Source organism: Haliotis rubra, unplaced genomic scaffold (assembly GCF_003918875.1).
Source record: "Haliotis rubra isolate DU_JTF1 unplaced genomic scaffold, ASM391887v1 Scf496, whole genome shotgun sequence".
NCBI classification, from domain to species: Eukaryota; Metazoa; Mollusca; class Gastropoda; order Lepetellida; family Haliotidae; genus Haliotis; species Haliotis rubra.
Window position 1 is genome coordinate 229,367 of NW_025767186.1, and position 27,797 is coordinate 257,163.

The following is a 27,797-nucleotide window of genomic DNA, read 5'->3' on the forward strand; positions in this document are numbered from 1 at the left end:
TATACACAAATTTAGGTTACGGCTCTGTAGTACATTTGGAACTTCTGTACTGATATCTTGACTTGGCTTGGCAATGTTCAAGTTACTATTAGAGTTAGCTGATGGATTCCATTTGAGATTTGAGAAGCATGTTGTATTGTACATGTTTTGAGATGTGAGTTATGAAATGTATTATTTATTATGATATGTATTGTAAGAATTGAGATGTCCCATGAGTAATGAGATTTTTATTTAAATAGCATCTGCTGACACTACTTGTGTGTTCCTTCCAGTGCCAACCCAGTACTTGAGCAAGTGATCAACTATGCCCGAAACTGCCAGAAGGTAAATATCTGATTTTTCCTTATCCTGACTCATGCTCTTTTGCTTGTCTCCTTCTTCTTGCGAATGATAGTGGAACACTTGAATCCCCTTTTGAAGCTCCCTTAAAAAAAGCGGACGTAAAATCACTCACCCAACGAGTAGCCTCCCTTTGCCCTTTGGCGCCCCTATTGGTCACCTGACCAGCCATGCTTGTCACTCTCTCCTTCTTCGCCCTAGAGGACTGTTGTGAGAGCGCCTGGATCCCCTATACGGCACTATATCCTTTTAAATTTTTACTTATCCTGACTCATGATCTTTTGCTTATCTCCCCTTGAAGTTCCCAAAGCGGACGTAAAAATACACTCACCCAGGAGTTGCCTCCCTTTTGCCCTTTCCCTGCGCAAACAGCCAGGTGACCTGCCTTACTTGTCACTCTCTCCCTTTTCGCCCAAGCGGATGGTTGGGCGAGCACTGGAGTCCCGTATACGGCATTATATCCCTTTTTATTTAGGTCCTATTCTTCAAAATTACGATGTATATGGATTTGGCTATAACGACTATGTAGTATTTGTAAACAAAATTGTAGAAATTAATTACATGTGAGTTGTGTTTTCATCGTCATGTAACTTTGTTTACATTTCATGAAATCTTGCAGTGTTTGCAGGCACAGGTTATCCGTGGCTGATCCTCACCCCCAGTGTCTTCATGCATAAAACCATGTTCCTCCAGCTTGCGCTTTACTTATTGTGTTGATTTATCAAATTTTCAATTTAAGCAATATTTGTCTTATATCTATAGACATGCCATGGATCGGGTGAGAAAGTCATCTCAAGTCACGGTTGATAAAACTGGAGATCAGCCTTCAAACCGTATGTTGCTTGCTACTGCTGATGTTCATAATACTGGTGCTATGTTTAGTGCGTTACAGGGGAAGTCTGCTGGTAAGGGGGTAAAGAAGAGATCGTCTACATCGCAGTCGACTCCGTCTCAGGCTAAGAAAAAGACGTCATCTTCTTCTACAACGCAGAAGAAAGCATCTGTTACCAGATCGGAGGGTAAATCTACACGTGCTAGTACATCAACGCAGCAGAAATCCTTCAACGAAGAGATATTACCTCCACAAGAATTAGACGTCTTTGATGAACCCCTATTACTTCTATCTGAAGTATCTATGAGATCAGCGACTCAATCGACCTCTACTACAACGAGATCGTCCCCTACAACGGTCACAGCAGGAGAGCTGTTTGACGAACTACCTCTTACTTCTCGGAGTGAAGTTGAGGCACAAAACTCATCAGCGTTCGCGAACACTTCGTCTACACTGCAGCAGCTTCAACCTATGCAGAACTTTGACCCAGGCGAATTTATGAAACAATTCACCAACCAGATGATGGCCATGATGGAACGTAGGTTCCAGGAGGAAGCGAAGGCTAGGAAAAGCCTCTCATCTACCGACATCGTGCGCAAACCTACGGACCTGTGCCAACCTACGGGCCTGCGTGAACCTACTCCTCATAGAACAACGTCTCAAGACTACGTTGGCAAACGTGCACCTTTGCGAAGGTCTACACAGTGGGACGACTAATGTCATGTTGGAGGATAGAAGAAATGAGATGCCTACTCTCAATTCTACATCTGCGAACCCTCAACGTTCGAGAACATTGAAGGATCCAGCTCCTACACCTAGCCGCTCTAGGTCGAGATCTCATATCTCTCACAGACGTTCGCGAATTCACTCACCATAAGACAGAGGTTGGCGAAGAGAAGGCTCACAGCACAGGAGTTTGCCCTACTATAGACGTTCGCGAAGAGATAGCTCACCTCACAGAAGTTCGTGAAGAGATGTATCTGCAGATAGAGGTTCGCGAAGAGAGCACTCCCAAGATAGACGTTCGCATAGGGAGGAATCTTCAGACAGAGGTTTGCAAAAGGATGATGAAGGTTCGAGAAGGGATACATGTTCGCAGATTGATGAATCGTTGAGACCTAGCACTAATAATCAGGAGACTTTGGACTTGCAAACAGACTTCGTCTTCCCAGACTCAGAGGTTACAGCGTGGATTGCCAACAGGTTGAACTTGGAGTCTCTTTCTAATTATAAAGATGAAGTCTACACTTATATGATGCGCAACGACGACTTTAACTCGGTGACTATTCCTCCGATTCCACCTATATCCAAGGTACCTTCTAACCTACGCACAGCTTTGAGGAAGCTACAGACATCTACAAGGTTCGAGAACTCTCAGATCTACAGGCAGATAACAGCAACGCAGACATCTACAGGGTTCGCAAACCCTAGGGTTAACAAACCCTTACATCAACAGGCAGGATGTTGACGTCGACTCTATTACCATACGGCTGAATAAAACAAAGCAATGATGAAAACAGATGGTTTTGTCAGAGTTTAAAACTCAACAAAAAGATCTACAACATGTGGATCTCTACAGTTACAGCCTGCACAACTCTACAACCTGCACAAACCTTGCACCTGTATAGGTTCAGTTTCGGACGACAACCTACTTGATGAAAGGAATCACTTCATCTCTACAGTTACAGCCTGCACAACTCTACAACCTGATGCTGAGGTCTTATACCAGGTAGCAGAATCACTTCATCTATACGGCTGAGGTCTATACCAGGTAGCATATTGTCATTCACTCACTCACTCCAACCCAACAGAGACGTACTGCATATACGCTGATGACTTCGGCTCCAATATGATATCACCTATGAAGCCGATATCTCAAGTACTGGAGAACCTCAAGGCGACCTTTGTAAAAGGCTTAAGGTTAACAACCTTCAAGTGTCCTTGAACGGACGTACAGATGATATTATTAACACTCGTCACTCACCGTGGGGATTAGGAATTTATATCCTATCAACTAGATTCACCATCGGTATTTCTTCAAGATCCATACAGACATACGTCTCGACAGCCTCCTTCGTCATGCTGGGAATAAGTGATTTATATCACTGAACAAGAATTTACACTTGGAGCAACCCTTAGTCAAGAGGTTTATATGAGCGCCGTAGAATTACGCGTGCTTTTACTCAACCAACTAATATTGCATCAGATTTTATGAAGGCCAGCTTGCTACAACACTGGTGACGTCATGCTTGAAGCTGATCGGTCCACGTCAGACAACTCCTCCCACTGACAGCAGGCTCAAGCATGTTTTCTGATTTGTAAACAAACCCGTGGTACGGGGGAATACTTCATCGGCAGCCTTGGAAACAGTATACAACTACGGCCTGTTATCATCATGGGAATCTAATAGATGTCTAACCTTGACAGCAGGATAAACGATGTTTATTTTGGAAGTTGTTGCTGATAAAAGTCGGTATGAGTACCTGTCCCCTGCGATGCTACACTGGAGCCAGCCTTGCTATAAATAGACAACGCTTCGATGTCAACACAGATCGCCTGCGTATATAAGGGGAAGAATGATGTATCATCACTGCAATCAGAAGTTAGCACTTCCAATGGAACGTCCTACCGTTTGGAATATCGTCGGCTCTATGATTATTTATACGAATAACCAAGCCTATCAGCACCTATCTGCAGCATCGAGGTCTACGCAGTGCCGGTTATCTGGACGACGGCATACAGGTTCTTCAAAGTGCCAATCAACTCAGACAGCAGCTGAACTTCACAATTAAGTTGCTCACGCAACTAGGATGGCTAGTGAACCTGATGAAGTTGGAGTTAGAATCAAACAAGATCTTCAATTGCTTGGAATAAGAATTATCACAGCACAGAATCGAATTGTGGTCCCAGAAGATCATTGGGTCAAGATACAAGCCATGATTCCACAAGCAGTCATCTCTCCGTTAACACTACGAACATGGCAATGGCTACTCGGTCTACTAACCTCGGCACAGGACTTGACTCACACAGGAAGATTACAACTAAGGCCGCTGCAACGGTTCCTGACAAAACATCTGGACAGCGTCGACCCTATCTTGCTGCCAGATAATCTTAAGAGGTACCTACTTTAGTGGACCCACCGGTCGAACGTCTGCGGAGGGACCTTTTTATAAGAGCTGGCCTTCAACACACATCTCTACGTAGACGCATCGATACAAGGTTGGGATGCACATCTCAACAATCAAGTTGCATCAAGGAAGTGGTCCAAACAGAGCAGCATCTGCTGGAGATGAAAGCTGTGATCAACGCCTTACAACTATGGTCAAGCTCGCTGATCAACAGAATGCTGAGGGTCCACACGGACAACTCTACAGTGGCATTCTCCATGAATCGGCAAGGATCTACAAGATCACCTAGCCTACTACAACTCATCTCTCAGTTGTTTGACATCATGGAGGAGGCACACATCTGGATAATGTCTTATCACATACCCGGAGCCAAGAACGTGCTCTCTCCCGACCACTGCACCCGTCACCTACAGAATGGATGCTCCACCCAGAAGCATTCGACTCATCATAATGGAAATAGGATCCCCATGCTTAGACCTGTTTGCCATGAGGTTCAACAAACAACTACAGATGTTTGTCTTACCAGTTCCAGAACCTCAAGCCTGGGCAACAGATGCACTGAACATATCATGGGAAGGACTAAACGCTTATGCGTTTCCACCCCCAATATTACTACCGAAAGTACTGTTGAAGATCAAACAGACACAGGCTCTACAACTGACCTTGGTCGCGCCATACTGGCCAGCGAGAGTACATTTTTAGGCCTTTACCACTAATTTTAGCTGTATATGGCATTTAGGAAGATATACCAGCAATATGGTTTGAAATTTTTGTCTAAATTGTTTGTTTATTCACGTTGTTGACGTGATATTTCATCTTGTTTACAATTGATGAAAAACTTGCATTCGTTGCAGGTACCGGTTGTTTGCTGCTGATCCTCATCTATTATGTCCTAATTGCACTTCTACATGTTCTTCCAGCTTTCGCTGCCAACTTTGTCAGCATTTATCTGAAATTGAATTTAATAATTATTTATATTCCATTCTTAGACGTGCTAAGGACAGGTCTAGATGGTATTTACAAGTCATGTCTAACTGAGTGAATGGGCTGATAACCGTTTATTGCTGGCTGCTGAGATTCACCATTCCAGTGAATTGCCTGTTGCCACTACGGAACATTTTGCTGTGGCAGAGGGGAGCTCCGGCTCCAGGAAGAGGTCGTCAACGTCGGAAGTAACCTCGTCGCAGTCTAAGAAGACCAGGGCATCGTCTTTACAGAAAAAGAAGCGTCTGCAGATGAGACTTCGGCGAAGACTTCCCATGGGGCAGCGCAGAAGACGAGGTCCTTCTCTGCAGAGATCATCCCTCCAGATGAAGTAGACGTGTATGACGAGCCACGCATCCTCATTCCTAAGGTAGTAGTTAAGGCGAGATCCTCATCTACAGTGATGTCAGCAGTCATCTCAGTGTGCAGTCAGATGATCTATCAACGAAGACATCAGGTACCAGAGACGGCAGTTCTTCACAAGTGCAGCGGCCCTTGGAAGAAGCCTCATCACTCTCAGATGCGTCGTCATCTGCAGCAGCAGCAGCCGTCGTCGCAGAACTTCAACCCGGGTATCTTCATGCAGCAGTTTACTCAGCAGATGTTGGAGCTGATGGAACGACGGTTCACACAGGAGAAGGCTGCGGCGAAAGCCCCATCTACGATGAGCCTGCACGAAGGACAAGCAGTCTGCACATCGCCTCATCTACGACGACGAGCCTGCACGAAGGACCAGCAGTCTGCACATCGCATCCCAACAAAGATGGAGGCCTGCGTGAAGGAGGAAGTCTTCGTTAAGGCTGCTACAACTTCATCTACGATGACGAGCCTGCGCGGAGGACCAGCAGTCTTCACATCGCATCCCAACAAAGATGGAGGCCTGTGTGAAGGAGGAAGTCTGCGTGAATGCTGATATGAAGACTTCATCTACGATGATGAGCCTGCACGAAGGATCAGCAGTCTTCACATCGCATTTCAACGAAGATGGAAGCCTGCGTGAAGGAGGAAGCCTGCGTGAAGGTTCACACTTGACTGCAACCTCAACAACGATGATGCAGCCCTAGACGTGCTGGAAGGAACTTCCAAAGAGCCTTCGCGCAGGAGCAGGACTAGACGTTCTTTCGAGTGTCGCAGAAGTTGGTCACATGGATCATCTTCACCCTAAGACGCGGATCTTCGGGCGTGAGCCTGCGTGTAGGCACTCCTCATCACGGAGAAGAGAATCCACACCTTCACATCGCGGGAATCTGAGATGAATCAAATGCTGCAATTTGATTGGTCCATGAGAGACAATGCCCTGTGCAGAAGTCGGGCATAGCTCACGTGCCAGGAAGTCGTCTACAGTTGTAAACGACTTTTCAACGTGGGAGGAAGGCTCCATTTACAGTCCAGTTAGCAGGGTACAGCGTGAATCGACTGTCTTCACGGGTCATGAGGACCTTCCCTGTCAGCAGATTGAAGATTGTTTATTCGACGATTTGCAGCAACATACGTTTGACGATTCCTGCTTGCGGCAGCCAGTCTACTATACATAGACTTCACAGCGATGGCAGTTCCAGTACATCTAGAGACGACGAATTATACATCATCACTGCACTTTGTTGGGATTCTGGGGACAAGTCTACTTGACATATTATCGTAAGATTGAAGAAATAAACTTCAAATCATGATTCCAGAACCGGACTTTGCTCCGCTTCCATTATGCACATGGCAAGGGTTCCACTGTCTACTTACCTACAATGTAGGATATGAGCAGATTTCTGGGAAGATGTTCATCTCACCACAGAATCGCATGGTCGTCTCAGAGTATCATTGGGTCTAGATACAAGCCATGGTATCTCAAGCGCTACTCTCTCCGTTACCACTACTAAGTTGGCAGAGCCTACTCGGTCTTGTCACGTCAGCTCAAGACATGACTCGCAGAGGAAGACTACAACTGCGCCCACTACAAGTGTTCGTGAACGCCCATCTCGACAGTCTGGACCCCTTCGTGTCACCGGACAGTCTGAAACCGTATCTTCTATGGTGGACTTGGAAGTCGAATGTCTGCGGAGGAACCTATTTATCCGAGCCGGAGTGCAGCACTCATCTCTACGTAGATGCATCACTTCAAGGCTGGGAAGTTCACCTCGACAACGAAGTGACAACAGGGATATGGTCGAATCAGGAGCAGAGTCTGCACATCAACATGCTCGAGATGAAAGCAGTAATAAACACCTTACTACACTGGTCCAGCATGGTAATCTGGGTGTCGGGCTCATATACAGAGAGAGTGACAAGCATGGCTGGTCAGGTGACCAATAAGGGCGCCAAAGGGCAAAGGGAGGCTGCTCGTTGGGTGAGTGATTTTACATCCGCTTTTTTTAAAAGAGCTTCAAATGGGGATTCAAGTGTTCCACTATCATTCGCAAGAAGAAGTAGACAAGCAAAAGAGCATGAGTCAGGATAAGTATAAAATATCAATTTTAGCCAGAAAATTACATGTTGTGTCAAATGTCAGGGTCATCAATACATGGAAAGACTTGAAAACAGTATAGCTCGTAATATATTTGCCGTTTGAACAGTAGTCAGAAGTGATTCATTATACTGAAAGTACTTGTAACCTCTGTTTTGTGATTTAAGGTTTTCTGAAATGGGAATTCTTCACTCTGTCGTCTGTGTGACCTTCCAGGAAGTAACAATGCAACTGCAGAAACAATGTCCCTGGTGGTTGTATGATAGTTGTATAATTCATGACTCCACTGCAAATAGTTTCAGGAACATATTACTTTTTCATGTTTTTGCTTGTGTTGTTAATTTGTGTACATTTTTGTACATAGCTGTTGTGTTTATTACAGGTGAAGACAGTGGAGGGGAAAGGACGCTTGTTCATCAGAGCAGGTCTGGTCAAGAAGAAGCTGGATTGTATCGTACATCACATCTGTCACGACAGGCAGCTGTTACAGGCAAGTGTTTGTTACAATAATGATTCACAGACAGTGTTCAGGGGCATTTCTAGGTTTTGTACAGAGGATTAGGTCATCTTAAATTATCTTGAACGGTCATCCTGATAACAGCTAATCAGAACATATTAGGCTTATCTTGTTGTATGCTACTCTGAATCATCTTGTTTCATGCCAGAGATATATATTATATTACTTACTGTCTTCAGATCTATTTTATCCATCTCAGATTATGCACTTTCTCTTGTTATTACGACCTTGCAGTTAAAACAATGTTTTTTAGACTCTTGTAACACCTCTCCCAAACACTCTTGAACAATTCGTCGATCCCTCTAGTTGTTTTGTCATGCATGTCTTCGATCCCATCACAGTCAGTGATCCCCCTAGTTGTTCTGTCATGCAGTTCTTTCATGCAGTTCCTCGATCCCATCACATCCCTCTAGTTGTTCTGTCATGCAGTTCCTCGATCCCATTACATTCTTTGATCCCCCTAGTTGTTCTGTCATGCAATTCCTCGACCCCATCACATCCCTCTAGTTGTTCTGTCATGCAATTCCTCGATCCCATTACATTCTTTGATCCCCTAGTTGTTCTGTCATGCAATTCCTCGACCCCATCACATCCCTCTAGTTGTTCTGTCATGCAATTCTTTTGTTCTGTCATGCAATTCCTCGATTCCCCCATCCCATCCATCCTCTAGTTGTTCTGTCAAGCAATTCTACCCCATCCTCTTTGATCCCCCTAGTTGTTCTGTCATGCAATTCCTCAACCCCATCACATCCCTCTAGTTGTTCTGTCATGCAATTCCTCGACTCCATCACATCCCTCTAGTTGTTCTGTCATGCAATTCCTCGACTGTCATGCAATTCATTACATGCTTTGATCCCCTAGTTGTTCTGTCATGCAATTCCTCGACCCATTACATTCTTTGATCTCCCTAGTTGTTCTGTCATGCAATTCCTCGATCCCATCACATCCCTCTAGTTGTTCTTTCTGCAGTTCATGCAGTTCTTTGATCCCATCACATTCTTTGATCCCCCTAGTTGTTCTGTCATGCAATTCCTCGATCCCATCACATCCCTCTAGTTGTTCTTTCATGCAGTTCTTTGATCCCATTACATTCTTTGATCCCCCTAGTTGTTCTGTCATGCAATTCCTCGACCCCATCACATCCCTCTAGTTGTTCTGTCATGCAATTCCTCGACCCCATTACATGCTTTGATCCCCCTAGTTGTTCTGTCATGCAATTCCTCGACCCCATTACATTCTTTGATCTCCCTAGTTGTTCTGTCATGCAATTCCTCGATCCCATCACATCCCTCTAGTTGTTCTTTCATGCAGTTCTTTGATCCCATCACATTCTTTGATCCCCCTAGTTGTTCTGTCATGCAATTTCTCGATCCCATCACATCCCTCTAGTTGTTCTGTCATGCAATTCCTTGATCCCATCACATCCCTCTAGTTGTTCTTTCATGCAGTTCTTTGATCCCATCACATTCTTTGATCCCCCTACTTGTTCTGTCGTGCAGTTCTTTGATCCCTTCTCCTTCAGTGTTGCCTGTGAGCAAGCCGAAAGCTGAGCCCATCACATATTTTACCTACGTATCCTATGATCAGTTTGTCTTCCCTATTTCCTTCCTTCAGTTTCAGGTCATGTTGCATCTGATCCCCACTTTCTCAGCTCCATCACTACTATTAGAAACTTGAAATATTTATAAAACTTATCTTATGTCATACGATGTATTCCTGCCCAATTAACCCTGCTACACAGATGACAAGATTAGTTCTGGCTGCCAGCCAAGTGAATGACATCAGTTGGGAGTCAAATGGTCCACCGGGGTAAAACCCACACATTCTGTGAGCTTCCAGGCACTGCCTACAGCAATTGATGGAGTGAGTTGTGTTTGGGTAAGATGTTACAAGAGACTGAAAACTTGTTTCAGGTTGTAAGAACAAGAGAAAGCACAAAATGTGAGATAGCATTAGTATTATAAACATACAATTTGTTGTTAAAATTCCTATTATGTTGTTTCATTATCAACAGATGTGGTATGATCCTCACAGATCCATCCTGGGAAATGAGATACTTGCAGGTACGACAATCATGTGTGCCTCAGCAGTTGTGGCCTTGCCCTGGTAGTGACATGTATGTTTGAATACAGTTGTGGCCTTGCCCTGGTAGTGACATGTATGTTTGAATACAGTTGTGGCCTTGCCCTGGTAGTGCCATGTATGTTTGAATACAGTTGTGGCCTTGCCCTGGTAGTGACGTGTATGTTTGAATACAGTTGTGGCCTTGCCCTTGTAGTGACATGTATGTTTGAATACAGTTGTGGCCTTGCCCTTGTAGTGACATGTATGTTTGAATACAGTTGTGGCCTTGCCCTGGTAGTGACGTGTATGTTTGAATACAGTTGTGGCCTTGCCCTGGTAGTGACGCAGGTATGTTTGAATACAGTTGTGGCCTTGCCCTTGTTGTGACATGTATGTTTGAATACCCTTGCCCTGGTAGTGACATGTATGTTTAAATACAGTTGTCACCTTGCCCTTGTAGTGACGTGTATGTTTCAATACATTTGTGGCCTTGCCCTGGTAGTGACGTGTATGTTTGAATACAGTTGTCACCTTGCCCTTGTAGTGACATGTATGTTTGAATACAGTTGTGGCCTTGCCCTTGTAGTGACATGTATGTTTGAATACAGTTGTGGCCTTGCCCTTGTAGTGACATGTATGTTTGAATACAGTTGTGGCCTTGCCCTTGTAGTGACATGTATGTTTGAATACAGTTGTCACCTTGCCCTGGTAGTGACATGTATGTTTGAATACAGTTGTGGCCTTGCCATTGTAGTGACATGTATGTTTCGATGGGGAACATTCCTGGATTTGCACCCCCTTGCCCACTTGGAGCGCTGCGGTAGTTACGGTCAAACAGTAGCTGTCACTCTGATACTGGCATATAGGCGTGCCTATCGGCCAAGCCAAAACTTAAATCGACATTAAACCTACTTTTTACTATGTGGTTGTTATATTACGAATTACGGAAGCTGGAAGTTGCCCCGGCCGAAGACTGTTGTCAAAGCACGGAGAACTAGCGTGTCTGGACGAAAACTAATGCTAATAGAACGGTACTGCAGTTATTGTAATATTGCCGTTTCTCGGAATTTCTTATTGATGGTGTCAAATGGTGTCAAACCATTTACTCCCCATTATGTCGCATTACACAGAGCATTAATGGCGTCGTAATAGTTCTTAGAACATAGGATTAGTGTACACTGAAATTAGCGTTAGACAAATAACGTTAGCACTGACCTGATTACGCGCACAACATAGGTGCTTCAGTTTTCGTTCACGTAAACAACCTATTCTCATAGCCTATGACGCTTTGGGATGCAATGGAAAGAGGAAATGCTATGGCAACGGATCGTTTTCGAGAGGATTTGAAACATAAATAATTTTTATCGAATTAACGGCTCGTTGACAGTGTGTTGAACAAAATATATTACACCCATTCACACGATAAATAAGCACACAACTTCCGGGTTTATAGTTTTTACATACATATTTAAGTACCGCTCAAAATTAATGGGGTGGGGTTGGTGATGATTTTTATGGAGAAGCATGTACAAGGTGAATGACCTCCCTACAATTCATGTACTAAGTAAGTGACACCCCCTTTGCATATGTCATATTCCAAATCAATTAAACCCACCCCACCCCATAATTTTAAGCATAATCTTTCTTATGTACAAATTTTACTTACCCTCCTAGTACATGTGTACAAAATTGATGACCTCCACCTTTCCAGAACAAAATAGGTGATCCCCCTTAAATTCATCATCACCTCACACTCCACATCCCCCTAATATATTATGAACCCTTAGGCCATTATTCAATCCCCAAAATGTACGGTAGCATATTGCTTGCACTATATATTTCTATGTATCATTTGGGACCCCACCCCAATCTGTACCATATTTAAAGGCTGTCTCTTCTCAACACAAATAACCAGTATCTAAATGACAGATCACACTTTGAAAACAAAAGAATATTATTTGAAATTGTGTTTCAGGTGTTGTGAAATAATGTAACTAAGCCTGAGTGAAATACTGAAACATTATAAACACATTGAACCATTACTGGAGGTCTGAACTATCTGATGACAGAAGCAATGGGGTATCGGGTACCTTGTCTTTTAAGGTGGGAGCCTTTTAGATTTGAATACAAATATTTCACATTTGTTATTCCAGCCTGTGTGAAGGGTTTGCAAATTACATCAAGGCTCATCACAATTATAATTGACTCACAGTGTCAGTGAACACAGTTTGTATTTGAAATACTGAAACAAGGAATAATTTAGCTTTTGAATGGTAGTCTAAATGGTACAATCGAGATTCTACAATACTTACGATTATCCCTCATGTGTCAATTATCATCAGACCAAAATCAAGTCGCGGTTGTCATTTCAGTTTTATTGTTCAACATATTATATTGTGCATGTATGGACATTCATAAATATAGACATACATACAGTAAAAAATGATGGTCTCCTTTGAAGAACCATGATTAACACTTACATCAGATGCATGTTGATGTCTTCCACACTGACAATCATACTGTCAATATTGCTGTACAGATAATTTAGGTGACATGCATAGGCACCAAAAATGGAAGCACAACATTGAAGTCTGAATATTTTGACAGTCCTGTGTAAATGAAAATTCCTGCAGCACTAAGCATAGTAGTTAGTACCGGAAGCACTGCATGTTTGTCTGTGTGTTGATATACAGTAACTTTCATATTTGGCCTGTGACCAGTCTGAGAGAAAATGTTTGGCTCAATATTCTTGCCATCAAAATCATCATGGGTGACTGTTTCCTCCCCAGCTTAATCTCACTGATGTTACATTCAACATCACAAGTATCCACCAGCATTAAGTGGGTCAGCTGATACAGTCCAGGGAAAGAATTGGTCATACCAGATCTGTTTTTCTCTGTTGCATCAGACGTGTTCATCCTGGAAAACATCAGTGGAGTATTACTATCAAAACTGATACAGGGTAATATTATCTCATGACTGCTAGTTATGAGAAAATGTATCATTATCAGATTTAAGTTACTATTGTGGAGAAAGACATGTCACACAATGAACATATTCATTCCGATAGGTCAAAGGTGGAAAACATTATTCTTAACAAATGTTTCGATATGGAGAAGCATAATTTAAATATGCTGACATGTTTTCCTTCTCTGAGTGGCATTTAGAAGTTGGTGTGATGAACAAAAAGGAGAGTTCTATGGATACTTGCTAATATAATATGAGCGACATTGTGGTGTAGCTACTAACACCCTTATCAAGTAAGTAACTCTCCTCATGAATTTTTTTTCTATATGGAGATATGTCTGATACAAAGAAGTGTGTTCAACAAGTACACCAGACATTATTCAGACAAATTCATACCAAAAGTAAACAAACAGTGTGAAACTGACAACTGTATTTAAGATGCATGACCAGGTGCTGTATGGGAGAAGACAAGCAGGTAAAATCAACAGGCCATATCAAGTGATGAATGCTTTGCTAATATATAATTGAAATATAGTTGAAAGTAAATTCAATATATTAACCTGAAGTTAAAGCGAAAAAGATTGTGTACTGTAAGTTTTGATGATTACTACAGTGAGAGGCCCCTAATGTTTCACTGCGGAAAGTTTTGTACAGCATGTGTCCCTCTTGAAGCAACACATTCTTTTTCCCTGAATCGATTCAAAACCCCTGCTCGTAATTTTGGTTGGCATGCACTTTAACTAAATTTGGCAAGGAGAATAACAATAACGCTTTCTTCAAACTGTAAAGATACAAAATACGCGGTACTTACCATAATTAGATACAGTAACAAAAATCGCTCTGTCAGAAGTGGACAACACTGAGAATGAGACCAGCGAGATACCTCGCCATGCTTTTGTTTCATTCGCTGTTACTCGAATGATAGTCAACCACCATTTCAGCAAGTTTTGACCTCGACACGCCGAACCTCTATTGCAGCATCTCGAGGCAAGGCAGCACATCTCAGGCATTGTAATATTGCTACTCATTTGAAATCGACCGCGGCAACAAACTTTGAACGCCATCATTATGCCGGAAGTACACTTAGGGACCGTGAGTGATTGGCTTCATCTATTGGCTTAAGCAGTAAAGGGAGATAACTGAGGAATGTTCCCCATACAGTTGTCACCTTGTCTTGGAGGCAATCATATGTAAAGATGTTGCCATACCATGAGATGTATGTTTTAGTAAGATTTTCACCATGACCAAATGTTTGTCTGATGTATTTTCATTTGTTGTTACTTTATTCTGTTTACAGAGATTCTGATGTCCTTTTGAAAGAAGTGAAAGGCATGACCTTCCGACTTCTGCTTAAGGTTGGAGCATTTGACAATGTGGAACATGATTAAGCGAATCCTTTCTGACTAGAACACATAACTTTCTCCATTGGTCCATTCATGTGGCGAATAAGTTTTGAGGGGAAAGGTTGTTCTGTTCACCTAGCCTGAGGATCTGATGTTTGGTCTTTGTTTCAGTTTTCATGGACTGCTTAATACCAAACTGACATGCTACGTTATAACTGGACTGCTCAATACCAAACTGACATGCTACGTTATAACTGGACTGCTCAATACCAAACTGACATGCTACGTTATAACTGGACTGCTCAATACCAAGCTGACATGCTACAATATAACTGGACTACTCAATACCAAACTGACATGCTACAATATAACTGGACTGCTCAATATCAAACTGACATGCTACAATATAACTGGACTGCTCAATATCAAGCTGACATGCTACAATATAACTGGACTGCTCAATACCAGGCGGACATGCTACAATATAACTGGACTGCTCAATACCAAGCTGACATGCTATGATATAACTGGACTGCTCAATACCAGGCGGACATGCTACAATATAACTGATCTGCTCAATACCAAGCTGACATGCTACGTTATAACTGGACTGCTCAATACCAAGCTGACATGCTACGATATAACTGGGCTGCTCAATACCAGGCTGACATTCTACAATATAACTGGACTGCTCAATACCAAGCTGACATGCTACGATATAACTAGACTGCTCAATACCAAGCTGACATGCTACAATATAACTGATCTGCTCAATACCAAGCTGACATGCTAGAATATAACTAGACAGCTCAGTACCAAGCTGACATGCTACGATATAACTAGACTGCTCAATACCAAGCTGACATGCTACAATATAATTGGACTACTCAATACCAAGCTGACATGCTACAATATAACTGGACTGCTCAATATCAAACTGACATGCTACGATATAACTGGACTGCTCAATACCAAGCTGACATGCTACAATATAACTGGACTGCTCAATACCAAGCTGACATGCTACGATATAACTAGACTGCTCAATACCAAGCTGACATGCTACAATATAACTGGACAGCTCAATACCAGGCTGACATGCTACGATATAACTGGACTGCTCAATACCAATATAATCCGGACTGACATGCTACAATATAACTGATCTGCTCAATACCAAGCTGACATGCTAGAATATAACTAGACTGCTCAATACCAAGCTGACATGCTACGACTGCTCAATACCAAACCGACATGCTTATAACTAGACTGCTCAATACCTGGACTGCTCAATACCAAGCTGACATGCTACAATATGACTGCTCACTGCTCAATACTGGTCACTCAGCTGACATGCTACAATATAACTGGACTGCTCAATACCAAACTGACATGCTATGATATAACTGGACTGCTCAATACCAAACTGACATGCTACGTTATAACTGGACTGCTCAATACCAAACTGACATGCTACAATATAACTGGACTGCTCAATACCAAGCTGACATGCTATGATATAACTGATCTGCTCAATACCGGACTGCTCAACATGCTACAATATAACTGGATCTGCTCAATACCAAACTGACATGCTACGCTATAACTGGACTGCTCAATACCAAACTGACATGCTACTATAACTGGACTGCTCAATACCAAGCTGACATGCTACGATATAACTGGACTGCTCAATACCAAGCTGACATTCTACAATATATAACTGACTGCTCAATACCAAGCTGACATGCTACAATATAACTGGACTGCTCAATACCAAGCTGACATGCTACAATATAACTGGACTGCTCAATACCAAGCTGACATGCCACAATATAACTGATAACTGGACTCAATACCAAGCTGACATGCTACAATATAACTGGACTGCTCAATACCAAGCTGACATGCTACAATATAACTAGACTGCTCAATACCAAGCTGACATGCTGCAATATAACTGGACTACTCAATACCAGGCTGACATGCTACGATATAACTGGACTGCTCAATACCAAGCTCACATGCTACAATATAACTAGACTACCTAATACCAAGCTGACATGCTACAATATAACTAGACTGCTCAATACCGCTGACATGCCACAATATAACTGGACTGCTCAATACCAAGCTGACATGCTACAATATAACTGGACTGCTCAATACCAAGCTGACATAACATAACTGCTCGACATGCTACGATATAACTGGACTGCTCAATACCAAGCTGACATGCTACAATATAACTGGACTACTCAATACCAAGCTGACATGCTACAATATAACTAGACTACTCAATACCAAGCTGACATGCTACGATATAACTGGACTACTCAATACCAAGCTGACATGCTACAATATAACTAGACTACTCAATACCAAGCTGACATGCTACAATATAACTAGACTACTCAATACCAAGCTGACATGCTACAATATAACTGGACTACTCAATACCAAGCTGACATGCTACGATATAACTAGACTACTCAATACCAAGCTGACATGCTACGATATAACTGGACTACTCAATACCAAGCTGACATGCTACTTTATATAACTAGACTACTCAATACCGCTGACATGCTACAATATAACTGGACTGCTCAATACCAAGCTGACATTCTATGATATAACTGATCTACTCAATACCAAGCTGACATTCTATGATATAACTAGACTACTCAATACCAAGCTGACATGCTACAATATAACTAGACTGCTCAATACCAAGCTGACATGCTACGATATAACTAGACTACTCAATACCAAACTGACATGCTACAATATAACTGGACTGCTCAATACCAAGCTGACATTCTATGATATAACTGATCTACTCAATACCAAGCTGACATTCTATGATATAACTGACTACTCAATACCAAGCTGACATGCTACAATATAACTAGACTGCTCAATACCAAGCTGACATGCTACGATATAACCAGACTACTCAATACCAAGCTGACATGCTACAATATAACTGGACTGCTCAACCAAGCTGACCTATGCTGACATGCCACGACTACAATATAACTGGACTGCTCAATACCAAACTGACATGCTATAACTGATATAACTGGACTGCTCAATACCAATACCGCTGACATGCTACAATATAACTAGACTGCTCAATACCAAACTGACATGCTACGATATAACTGGACTGCTCAATACCAAGCTGACATGCTACAATATAACTTGGACTACTCAATACCAAGCTGACATGCTACAATATAACTGGACTGCTCAATACCAAGCTGACATGCTACAATATAACTGGACTACTCAATACCAAGCTGACATGCTACAATATAACTGGACTACTCAATACCAAGCTGACATGCTACGATATAACTGGACTGCTCAATACCAAGCTGACATGCTACAATATAACTGGACTGCTCAATACCGCTGACATGCTACGATATAACTGACTGCTCAATACCAAGCTGACATGCTACAATATAACTGGACTACTCAATACCAAGCTGACATGCTGTACAATATAACTAGACTACTCAATACCAATACTTATATAACTGACATGCTGACATGCTACATATAACTGGACTACTCAATACCAAGCTGACATGCTACAATATAACTAGACTACTCAATACCAAGCTGACATGCTACAATATAACTAGACTGCTCAATACCAAGCTGACATACCGCTACAATATAACTGACTACTCAATACCGCTGACATATAACTAGACTACTCAATACCAAGATATAACTAGACTACTCAATACCAAGCTGACATGCTACGCATATAACTGGACTACTCAATACCAAGCTGACATGCTACGATATAACTAGACTACTCAATACCAAACTGACATGCTACAATATAACTGGACTGCTCAATACCAAGCTGACATTCTCTATGATATAACTGACTACTCAATACCAAGCTGACATTCTATGATATAACTGACTACTCAATACCAAGCCGACATACTACAATATAACTAGACTGCTCAATACCAAGCTGACATGCCACGATATAACTAGACTGCTCAATACCAAGCTGACATGCTACAATATAACTGGACTGCTCAATACCAAGCTGACATTCTATGAATATAACTGATCCACCGACTATCACTACCAAGCTGACATCTCTACGATATAACTGACTGCTCAATCACCGTTGACATGCTACAATATAACTAACACTGCTCAATACCACTCAATACGACATGACCTGCTCATGATATAACTGATCTAATTCAATACCAAGCTGACATGCTACAATATAAGCTGACTGCTCAATACCAAGCTGACATGCTACAATATAACTAGACTACTCAATACCAAACTGACATACTACACGATATAACTTGCTACTACTCAATACCAAGCTGACATGCTACAATATAACTAGACTACTCAATACCAAGCTGACATGCTACAATATAACTTGACTACTCAATACCAAGCTGACATGCTACAATATAACTAGACTGCTCAATACCAAGCTGACATGCTACAATATAACTGGACTGCTCAATATCAAGCTGACATGCTACAATATAACTGGACTACTCAATACCAAGCTGACATGCTACAATATAACTGACTACTCAATACCAAGCTGACATGCTACAATATAACTAAACTACTCAATACCAAGCTGACATGCTTCAAATTCCATATAACTGGACTGCTCAATATCAAGCTGACATGCTACGATATAACTGGACTGCTCAATACCAAGCTGACATGCTACAATATAACTGGACTACTCAATACCAAGCTGACATGCTACGATATAACTAGACTACTCAATACCAAGCTGACATGCTACGATATAACTGGACTACTCAATACCAAGCTGACATGCTACAATATAACTAGACTACTCAATACCAAGCTGACATGCTACAATATAACTAGACTACTCAATACCAAGCTGACATGCTACAATATAACTGGACTACTCAATACCAAGCTGACATGCTACAATGTAACTGACTGCTCAATATCAAGCTGACATGCTACAATATAACTGGACTGCTCAATACCAAGCTGACATGCTACAATATAACTGGACTACTCAATACCAAGCTGACATGCTACTACGACTATAATTAGACTACTCAATACCAAGCTGACATGCTACAATATAACTGGACTACTCAATACCAAGCTGACATGCTACGAATATAAACTAGACTACTCAATATCAAGCTGACATGCTACAATATAACTGGACTACTCAATACCAAGCTGAGATTCTATGATATAACTGATCTACTCAATACCAAGCTGACATTCTATGATGTAACTGATCTACTCAATACCAAGCTGACATGCTACAATATAACTAGACTGCTCAATACCAAGCTGACATTCTATGATATAACTGATCTACTCAATACCAAGCTGACATGCTACAATATAACTGGACTGCTCAATACCAAGCTGACATGCTACAATATAACTGGACTGCTCAATATCAAGCTGACATGCTACAATATAACTAGACTACTCAATACCAAGCTGACATGCTACAATATATATAACTGGATCTGCTCAATACCAAGCTGACATGCTACAATATAACTGGACTGCTCAATACCAAGCTGACATGCTACGATATAACTGGACTGCTCAATACCAAGCTGACATTCTACAATATAACTGGACTGCTCAATACCGCTGACATGCTACAATATAACTAGACTGCTCAATACCAAGCTGACATTCTACAATATAACTGGACTGCTCAATACCAAGCTGACATGCTACAATATAACTGATCTACTCAATACCAAGCTGACATGCTACAATATAACTGGACTACTCAATACCAAGCTGACATGCTACAATATAACTGGACTGCTCAATACCAAGCTGACATGCTACAATATAACTAGACTGCTCAATACCAAGCTGACATGCTACGATATAACTGATCTGCTCAATACCAAGCTGACATGCTACAATATAACTGGACTGCTCAATACCAAACTGACATGCTAATTATATAACTGATCTCGCTCAATATCAAGCTGACATGCTACGATATAACTGGACTGCTCAATACCAAGCTGACATACGATATAACTGGACTACTCAATACCAAGCTGACATGCTACAATATAACTAGACTGCTCAATACCAAGCTGACATGCTACAATATAACTAGACTACTCAATACCAAGCTGACATGCTACTCATATAATATAACTGCTGGACTGCTCAATACCAAGCTGAATCCAATATACCGCTCAATATACATGCCAATATAACTGGACTCACTCAATACCAAGCTGACATGCTACAATATAACTAGACTACTCAATACCAAGCTGACATTGCTACTATAACTAGACTGATATAACTGACTACTCAATACCAAGCTGACATGCTACAATATAACTGACTGCTCAATATCGCTGACATGCTACAATATAACTAGACTGCTCAATACCAAGCTGACATGCTACAATATAACTAGACTGCTCAATACCAAGCTGACATGCTACAATATAACTAGACTGCTCAATACCAAGCTGACATGCTACAATATAACTGGACTGCTCAATACCAAGCTGACATGCTACAATATAACTGGACTACTCAATACCAAGCTGACATGCTACCAATATAACTGGACTACTCAATACCAAGTTGACATGCTACAATATAACTAGACTGCTCAATACCAAGCTGACATCTCAATATGATATAACTGATCTGCTCAATACCAAGCTGACATGCTACAATATAACTAGACTGCTCAATACCAAGCTGACATGCTACAATATAACTGGACTACTCAATACCAAGCTGACATGCTACAATATAACTAGACTACTCAATACCGTTGACATGCTACAATATAACTGATCTGCTCAATACCAAGCTGACATGCTACAATACAATATAATACCAAGCTGACTGCTCAATAACTGATCTACTCAATACCGTTGACATGCTACCATATAACTGGACTGCTCAATACCAAGCTGACATGCTACAATATAACTGGACTACTCATACCAAGCACATGCTACAATATAACTGGACATAACTGATGATGCTCACGCTACAATATAACTCAATACTGAACATGCTAATCAATACCTGCTTCAATACCGCTGACATTCTACAATATAACTGGACTGCTCAATACCAAGCTGACATGCTACAATATAACTGATCTGCTCAATACCAAGCTGACATGCTACAACATAACTGGACTGCTCAATACCAAGCTGACATGCTACAATATAACTGGACTGCTCAATACCGCTGACATGCTACAATATAACTAGACTGCTCAATACCGCCGACATGCTACAATATAACTGACTGCTCAATACCGCTTGACATGCCAATAATATAACTGGACTGCTCAAACACCGCCGACATGCTATAATATAACTAGATCTACTCAATACCAAGCCGACATGCTAATAACATAACTTAGACTGCCAACATCGCTGACATGCTACACAATAACCAGACTGCCTCAATACCAAGCTACATGCCACAACATAACTGACTGCTCAATACCAAGCTGACATGCTACAATATAACTGGACTACTCAATACCAAGCTGACATGCTACTAACATAACTAGACTTCACTATCAATACTGACGACATGCTACAATATAACTAGACTGCTCAATACCAAGCTGACATGCTACAATATAACTAGACTGCTCAATACCAAGCTGACATGCTACAATATAACTAGACCACTCAATACCAAGCTGACATGCCACAATATAACCAGACTACTCAATACCAAGCTGACATGCTACAATATAACTAGACTACTCAATACCGCTGACATGCTGCCAATATAACTGGACTACTCAATACCAAGCTGACATGCTACAATATAACTAGACTACTCAATACCAAGCTGACATGCTACGATATAACTGGATCTACTCAATACCGCTGACGCACAACATAACTAGACTGCTCTACCAAGCTGACATGCTACAATATAACTAGACTACTCAATACCGTTGACATGCTACAATATAACTTGACTACTCAATACCAAGCTGACATGCTACAATATAACTGGACTAATTAATACCAAGCTGACATGCTACAATATAACTGGACTACTCAATACCAAGCTGACATACAATATAACTAGATCCGTGGCCTTGCCCTTGTAGTGACATGTATGTTTGAATACAGTTATTGGCCTTGCCCTGGGTAGTGGCGATGTATGTTTGAATACAGTTGTGGCCTTGCCCTGGTAGTGACGCGTGTATGTTTGAATACAGTTGTGGCCTTGCCCCTTGTAGTGACATGTATGTTTGAATACTGTTGTCACCTTGCCCCCTTGTAGTGACGTGTATGTTTGAATACAGTTGTGGCCTTGCCCTGTAGTGACATGTATGTTTGAATACAGTTGTGGCCTTGCCCTTGTAGTGACATGTATGTTTGAATACAGTTGTCACCTTGCCCTTGTAGTGACGTGTATGTTTCAATACATTTGTGGCCTTGCCCTTGTAGTGACGTGTATGTTTGAATACTGTTGTCACCTTGCCCCCTTGTAGTGACGTGTATGTTTGAATACAGTTGTGGCCTTGCCCTTGTAGTGACATGTATGTTTCAATACAGTTGTGGCCTTGCCCTTGTAGTGACATGTATGTTTGAATACAGTTGTGGCCTCACCTTGTAGTGACATGTATGTTTGAATACAGTTGTGGCCTTGCCCTGGTAGTGGCGCGTATGTTTGAATACAGTTGTGGCCTTGCCCTTTGTAGTGACATGTATGTTTGAATACAGTTGTGGCCTTGCCCTGGTAGTGACATGTATGTTTAAATACACAGTTGTCACCTTGCCCTTGTAGTGACGCGTGTATGTTTCAATACATTTGTGGCCTTGCCCTGGTAGTGACGATGTATGTTTGAATACAGTTGTCACCTTGCCCCTTGTAGTGACGGTATGTTTGAATACAGTTGTGGCCTTGCCCCCTTGTAGTGACATGTATGTTTGAATACAGTTGTCACCTTGCCCTGGTAGTCACATGTATGTTTGAATACAGTTGTGGCCTTGCCATTGTAGTGACATGTATGTTTGAATACAGTTGTGGCCTTGCCCTTGTAGTGACATGTATGTTTGAATACAGTTGTGGCCTTGCCCTTGTAGTGACATGTATGTTTGAATACAGTTGTGGCCTTGCCCTTGTAGTGACATGTATGTTTGAATACAGTTGTCACCTTGCCCTGGTAGTGACATGTATGTTTGAATACAGTTGTGGCCTTGCCCTGGTAGTGACGTGTATGTTTGAATACAGTTGTGGCCTTGCCCTTGTAGTGACATGTATGTTTGAATACAGTTGTGGCCTTGCCCTTGTAGTGACATGTATGTTTGAATACAGTTGTCACCTTGCCCTGGTAGTGACATGTATGTTTGAATACAGTTGTGGCCTTGCCATTGTAGTGACATGTATGTTTCGATGGGGAACATTCCTGGATTTGCACCCCCTTGCCCACTTGGAGCGCTGCGGTAGTTACGGTCAAACAGTAGCTGTCACTCTGATACTGGCATATAGGCGTGCCTATCGGCCAAGCCAAAACTTAAATCGACATTAAACCTACTTTTACTATGTGGTTGTTATATTACGAATTACGGAAGCTGGAAGTTGCCCCGGCCGAAGACTGTTGTCAAAGCACGGAGAACTAGCGTGTCTGGACGAAAACTAATGCTAATAGAACGGTACTGCAGTTATTGTAATATTGCCGTTTCTCGGAATTTCTTATTGATGGTGTCAAATGGTGTCAAACCATTTACTCCCCATTATGTCGCATTACACAGAGCATTAATGGCGTCGTAATAGTTCTTAGAACATAGGATTAGTGTACACTGAAATTAGCGTTAGACAAATAACGTTAGCACTGACCTGATTACGCGCACAACATAGGTGCTTCAGTTTTCGTTCACGTAAACAACCTATTCTCATAGCCTATGACGCTTTGGGATGCAATGGAAAGAGGAAATGCTATGGCAACGGATCGTTTTCGAGAGGATTTGAAACATAAATAATTTTTATCGAATTAACGGCTCGTTGACAGTGTGTTGAACAAAATATATTACACCCATTCACACGATAAATAAGCACACAACTTCCGGTTTATAGTTTTTTACATACATATTTAAGTACCGTTCAAAATTAATGGGGTGGGGGTTGGTGATGATTTTTATGGAGAAGCATGTACAAGGTGAATGACCTCCCTACAATTCATGTACTAAGTAAGTGACACCCCCTTTGCATATGTCATATTCCAAATCAATTAAACCCACCCCACCCCATAATTTTAAGCATAATCTTTCTTATGTACAAATTTTACTTACCCTCCTAGTACATGTGTACAAAATTGATGACCTCCACCTTTCCAGAACAAAATAGGTGATCCCCTTAAATTCATCATCACCTCACACTCCACATCCCCTAATATATTATGAACCCTTAGGCCATTATTCAATCCCAAAATGTAATGGTAGCATATTGCTTGCACTATATATTTCTATGTATCATTTGGGACCCCATCCCAATCTGTACCATATTTAAAGGCTGTCTCTTCTCAACACAAATAACCAGTATCTAAATGACAGATCACACTTTGAAAACAAAAGAATATTATTTGAAATTGTGTTTCAGGTGTTGTGAAATAATGTAACTAAGCCTGAGTGAAATACTGAAACATTATAAACACATTGAACCATTACTGGAGGTCTGAACTATCTGATGACAGAAGCAATGGGGTATCGGGTACCTTGTCTTTTTAAGGTGGGAGCCTTTTAGATTTGAATACAAATATTTCACATTTGTTATTCCAGCCTGTGTGAAGGGTTTGCAAATTACATCAAGGCTCATCACAATTATAATTGACTCACAGTGTCAGTGAACACAGTTTGTATTTGAAATACTGAAACAAGGAATAATTTAGCTTTTGAATGGTAGTCTAAATGGTACAATCGAGATTCTACAATACTTACGACATCCCTCATGTGTCAATTATCATCAGACCAAAATCAAGTCAAAGGTTGTCATTTCAGTTTTATTGTTCAACATATTATATTGTGCATGTATGGACATTCATAAATATAGACATACATACAGTAAAAAATGATGGTCTCCTTTGAAGAACCATGATTAACACTTACATCAGATGCATGTTGATGTCTTCCACACTGACAATCATACTGTCAATATTGCTGTACAGATAATTTAGGTGACATGCATAGGCACCAAAAATGGAAGCACAACATTGAAGTCTGAATATTTTGACAGTCCTGTGTAAATGAAAATTCCTGCAGCACTAAGCATAGTAGTTAGTACCGGAAGCACTGCATGTTTGTCTGTGTGTTGATATACAGTAACTTTCATATTTGGCCTGTGACCAGTCTGGAGAGAAAATGTTTGGCTCAATATTCTTGCCATCAAAATCATCATGGGTGACTGTTTCCTCCCCAGCGACCTCACTGATGTTACATTCAACATCACAAGTATCCACCAGCATTAAGTGGGTCAGCTGATACAGTCCAGGGAAAGAATTGGTCATACCAGATCTGTTTTTCTCTGTTGCATCAGACGTGTTCATCCTGGAAAACATCAGTGGAGTATTACTATCAAAACTGATACAGGGTAATATTATCTCATGACTGCTAGTTATGAGAAAATGTATCATTATCAGATTTAAGTTACTATTGTGGAGAAAGACATGTCACACAATGAACATATTCATTCCGATAGGTCAAAGGTGGAAAACATTATTCTTAACAAATGTTTCGATATGGAGAAGCATAATTTAAATATGCTGACATGTTTTCCTTCTCTGAGTGGCATTTAGAAGTTGGTGTGATGAACAAAAGGAGAGTTCTATGGATACTTGCTAATATAATATGAGCTGACATTGTGGTGTAGCTACTAACACCCTTATCAAGTAAGTAACTCTCCTCATGAATTTTTTTTCTATATGGAGATATGTCTGATACAAAGAAGTGTGTTCAACAAGTACACCAGACATTATTCAGACAAATTCATACCAAAAGTAAACAAACAGTGTGAAACTGACAACTGTATTTAAGATGCATGACCAGGTGCTGTATGGGAGAAGACAAGCAGGTAAAATCAACAGGCCATATCAAGTGATGAATGCTTTGCTAATATATAATTGAAATATAGTTGAAAGTAAATTCAATATATTAACCTGAAGTTAAAGCGAAAAGATTGTGTACTGTAAGTTTTGATGATTACTACAGTGAGAGGCCCCTAATGTTTCGCGTGAAAAGTTTTGTACAGCATGTGTCCCTCTTGAAGCAACACATTCTTTTTCCCTGAATCGATTCAAAACCCCTGCTCGTAATTTTGGTTGGCATGCACTTTAACTAAATTTGGCAAGGAGAATAACAATAACGTTTTCTTCAAACTGTAAAAGATACAAAATACGTGGTACTTACCATAATTAGATACAGTAACAAAATCGCTCTGTCAGAAGTGGACAACACTGAGAATGAGACCAGCGAGAGATACCTCGCCATGCTTTTGTTTCATTCGTTGCTACTTCGAATGATAGTCAACCACCATTTCAGCAAGTTTTGACCTCTCGGACACGTCGAACCTCTATTGCAGCATCTCGAGGCAAGGCAGCACATCTCAGGCATTGTAATATTGCTACTCATTTGAAATCGACCGTGCAACAAACTTTGAACGCCATCATTATGCCGGAAGTACACTTAGGACCGTAGTGATTGGCGCCATCTATTGGCGAAGCAGTAAAGGGAGATAACTGAGGAATGTTCCCCATACAGTTGTCACCTTGTCTTGGAGGCAATCATATGTAAAGATGTTGCCATACCATGAGATGTATGTTTTAGTAAGATTTTCACCATGACCAAATGTTTGTCTGATGTATTTTCATTTGTTGTTACTTTATTCTGTTTACAGAGATTCTGATGTCCCTTTTGAAAGAAGTGAAAGGCATGACCTTCCGACTTCTGCTTAAGGTTGGAGCATTTGACAATGTGGAACATGATTAAGGAATCCTTTCTGACTAGAACACATAACTTTCTCCATTGGTCCATTCATGTGGCGTAATAAGTTTTGAGGGGAAAGGTTGTTCTGTTCACCTAGCCTGAGGATCTGATGTTTGGTCTTTGTTTCAGTT

The 27,797-nt window shown here is 41.3% G+C and overlaps 1 protein-coding gene across 1 annotated transcript in view; it reads left to right on the forward strand.

The window, feature by feature from the left end:
- Positions 1-27,797, forward strand: part of LOC124291554 — a 124,820-nt gene that overhangs the window by 22,018 nt on the left and 75,005 nt on the right. The window contains exons 4-7 of the mRNA XM_046728570.1: positions 273-324; positions 8,121-8,228; positions 10,270-10,318; positions 27,578-27,636. Of these exons, the coding sequence (XP_046584526.1) occupies positions 273-324; positions 8,121-8,228; positions 10,270-10,318; positions 27,578-27,636 (268 nt within the window). The remainder of the gene's footprint in view (positions 1-272; positions 325-8,120; positions 8,229-10,269; positions 10,319-27,577; positions 27,637-27,797) is intronic.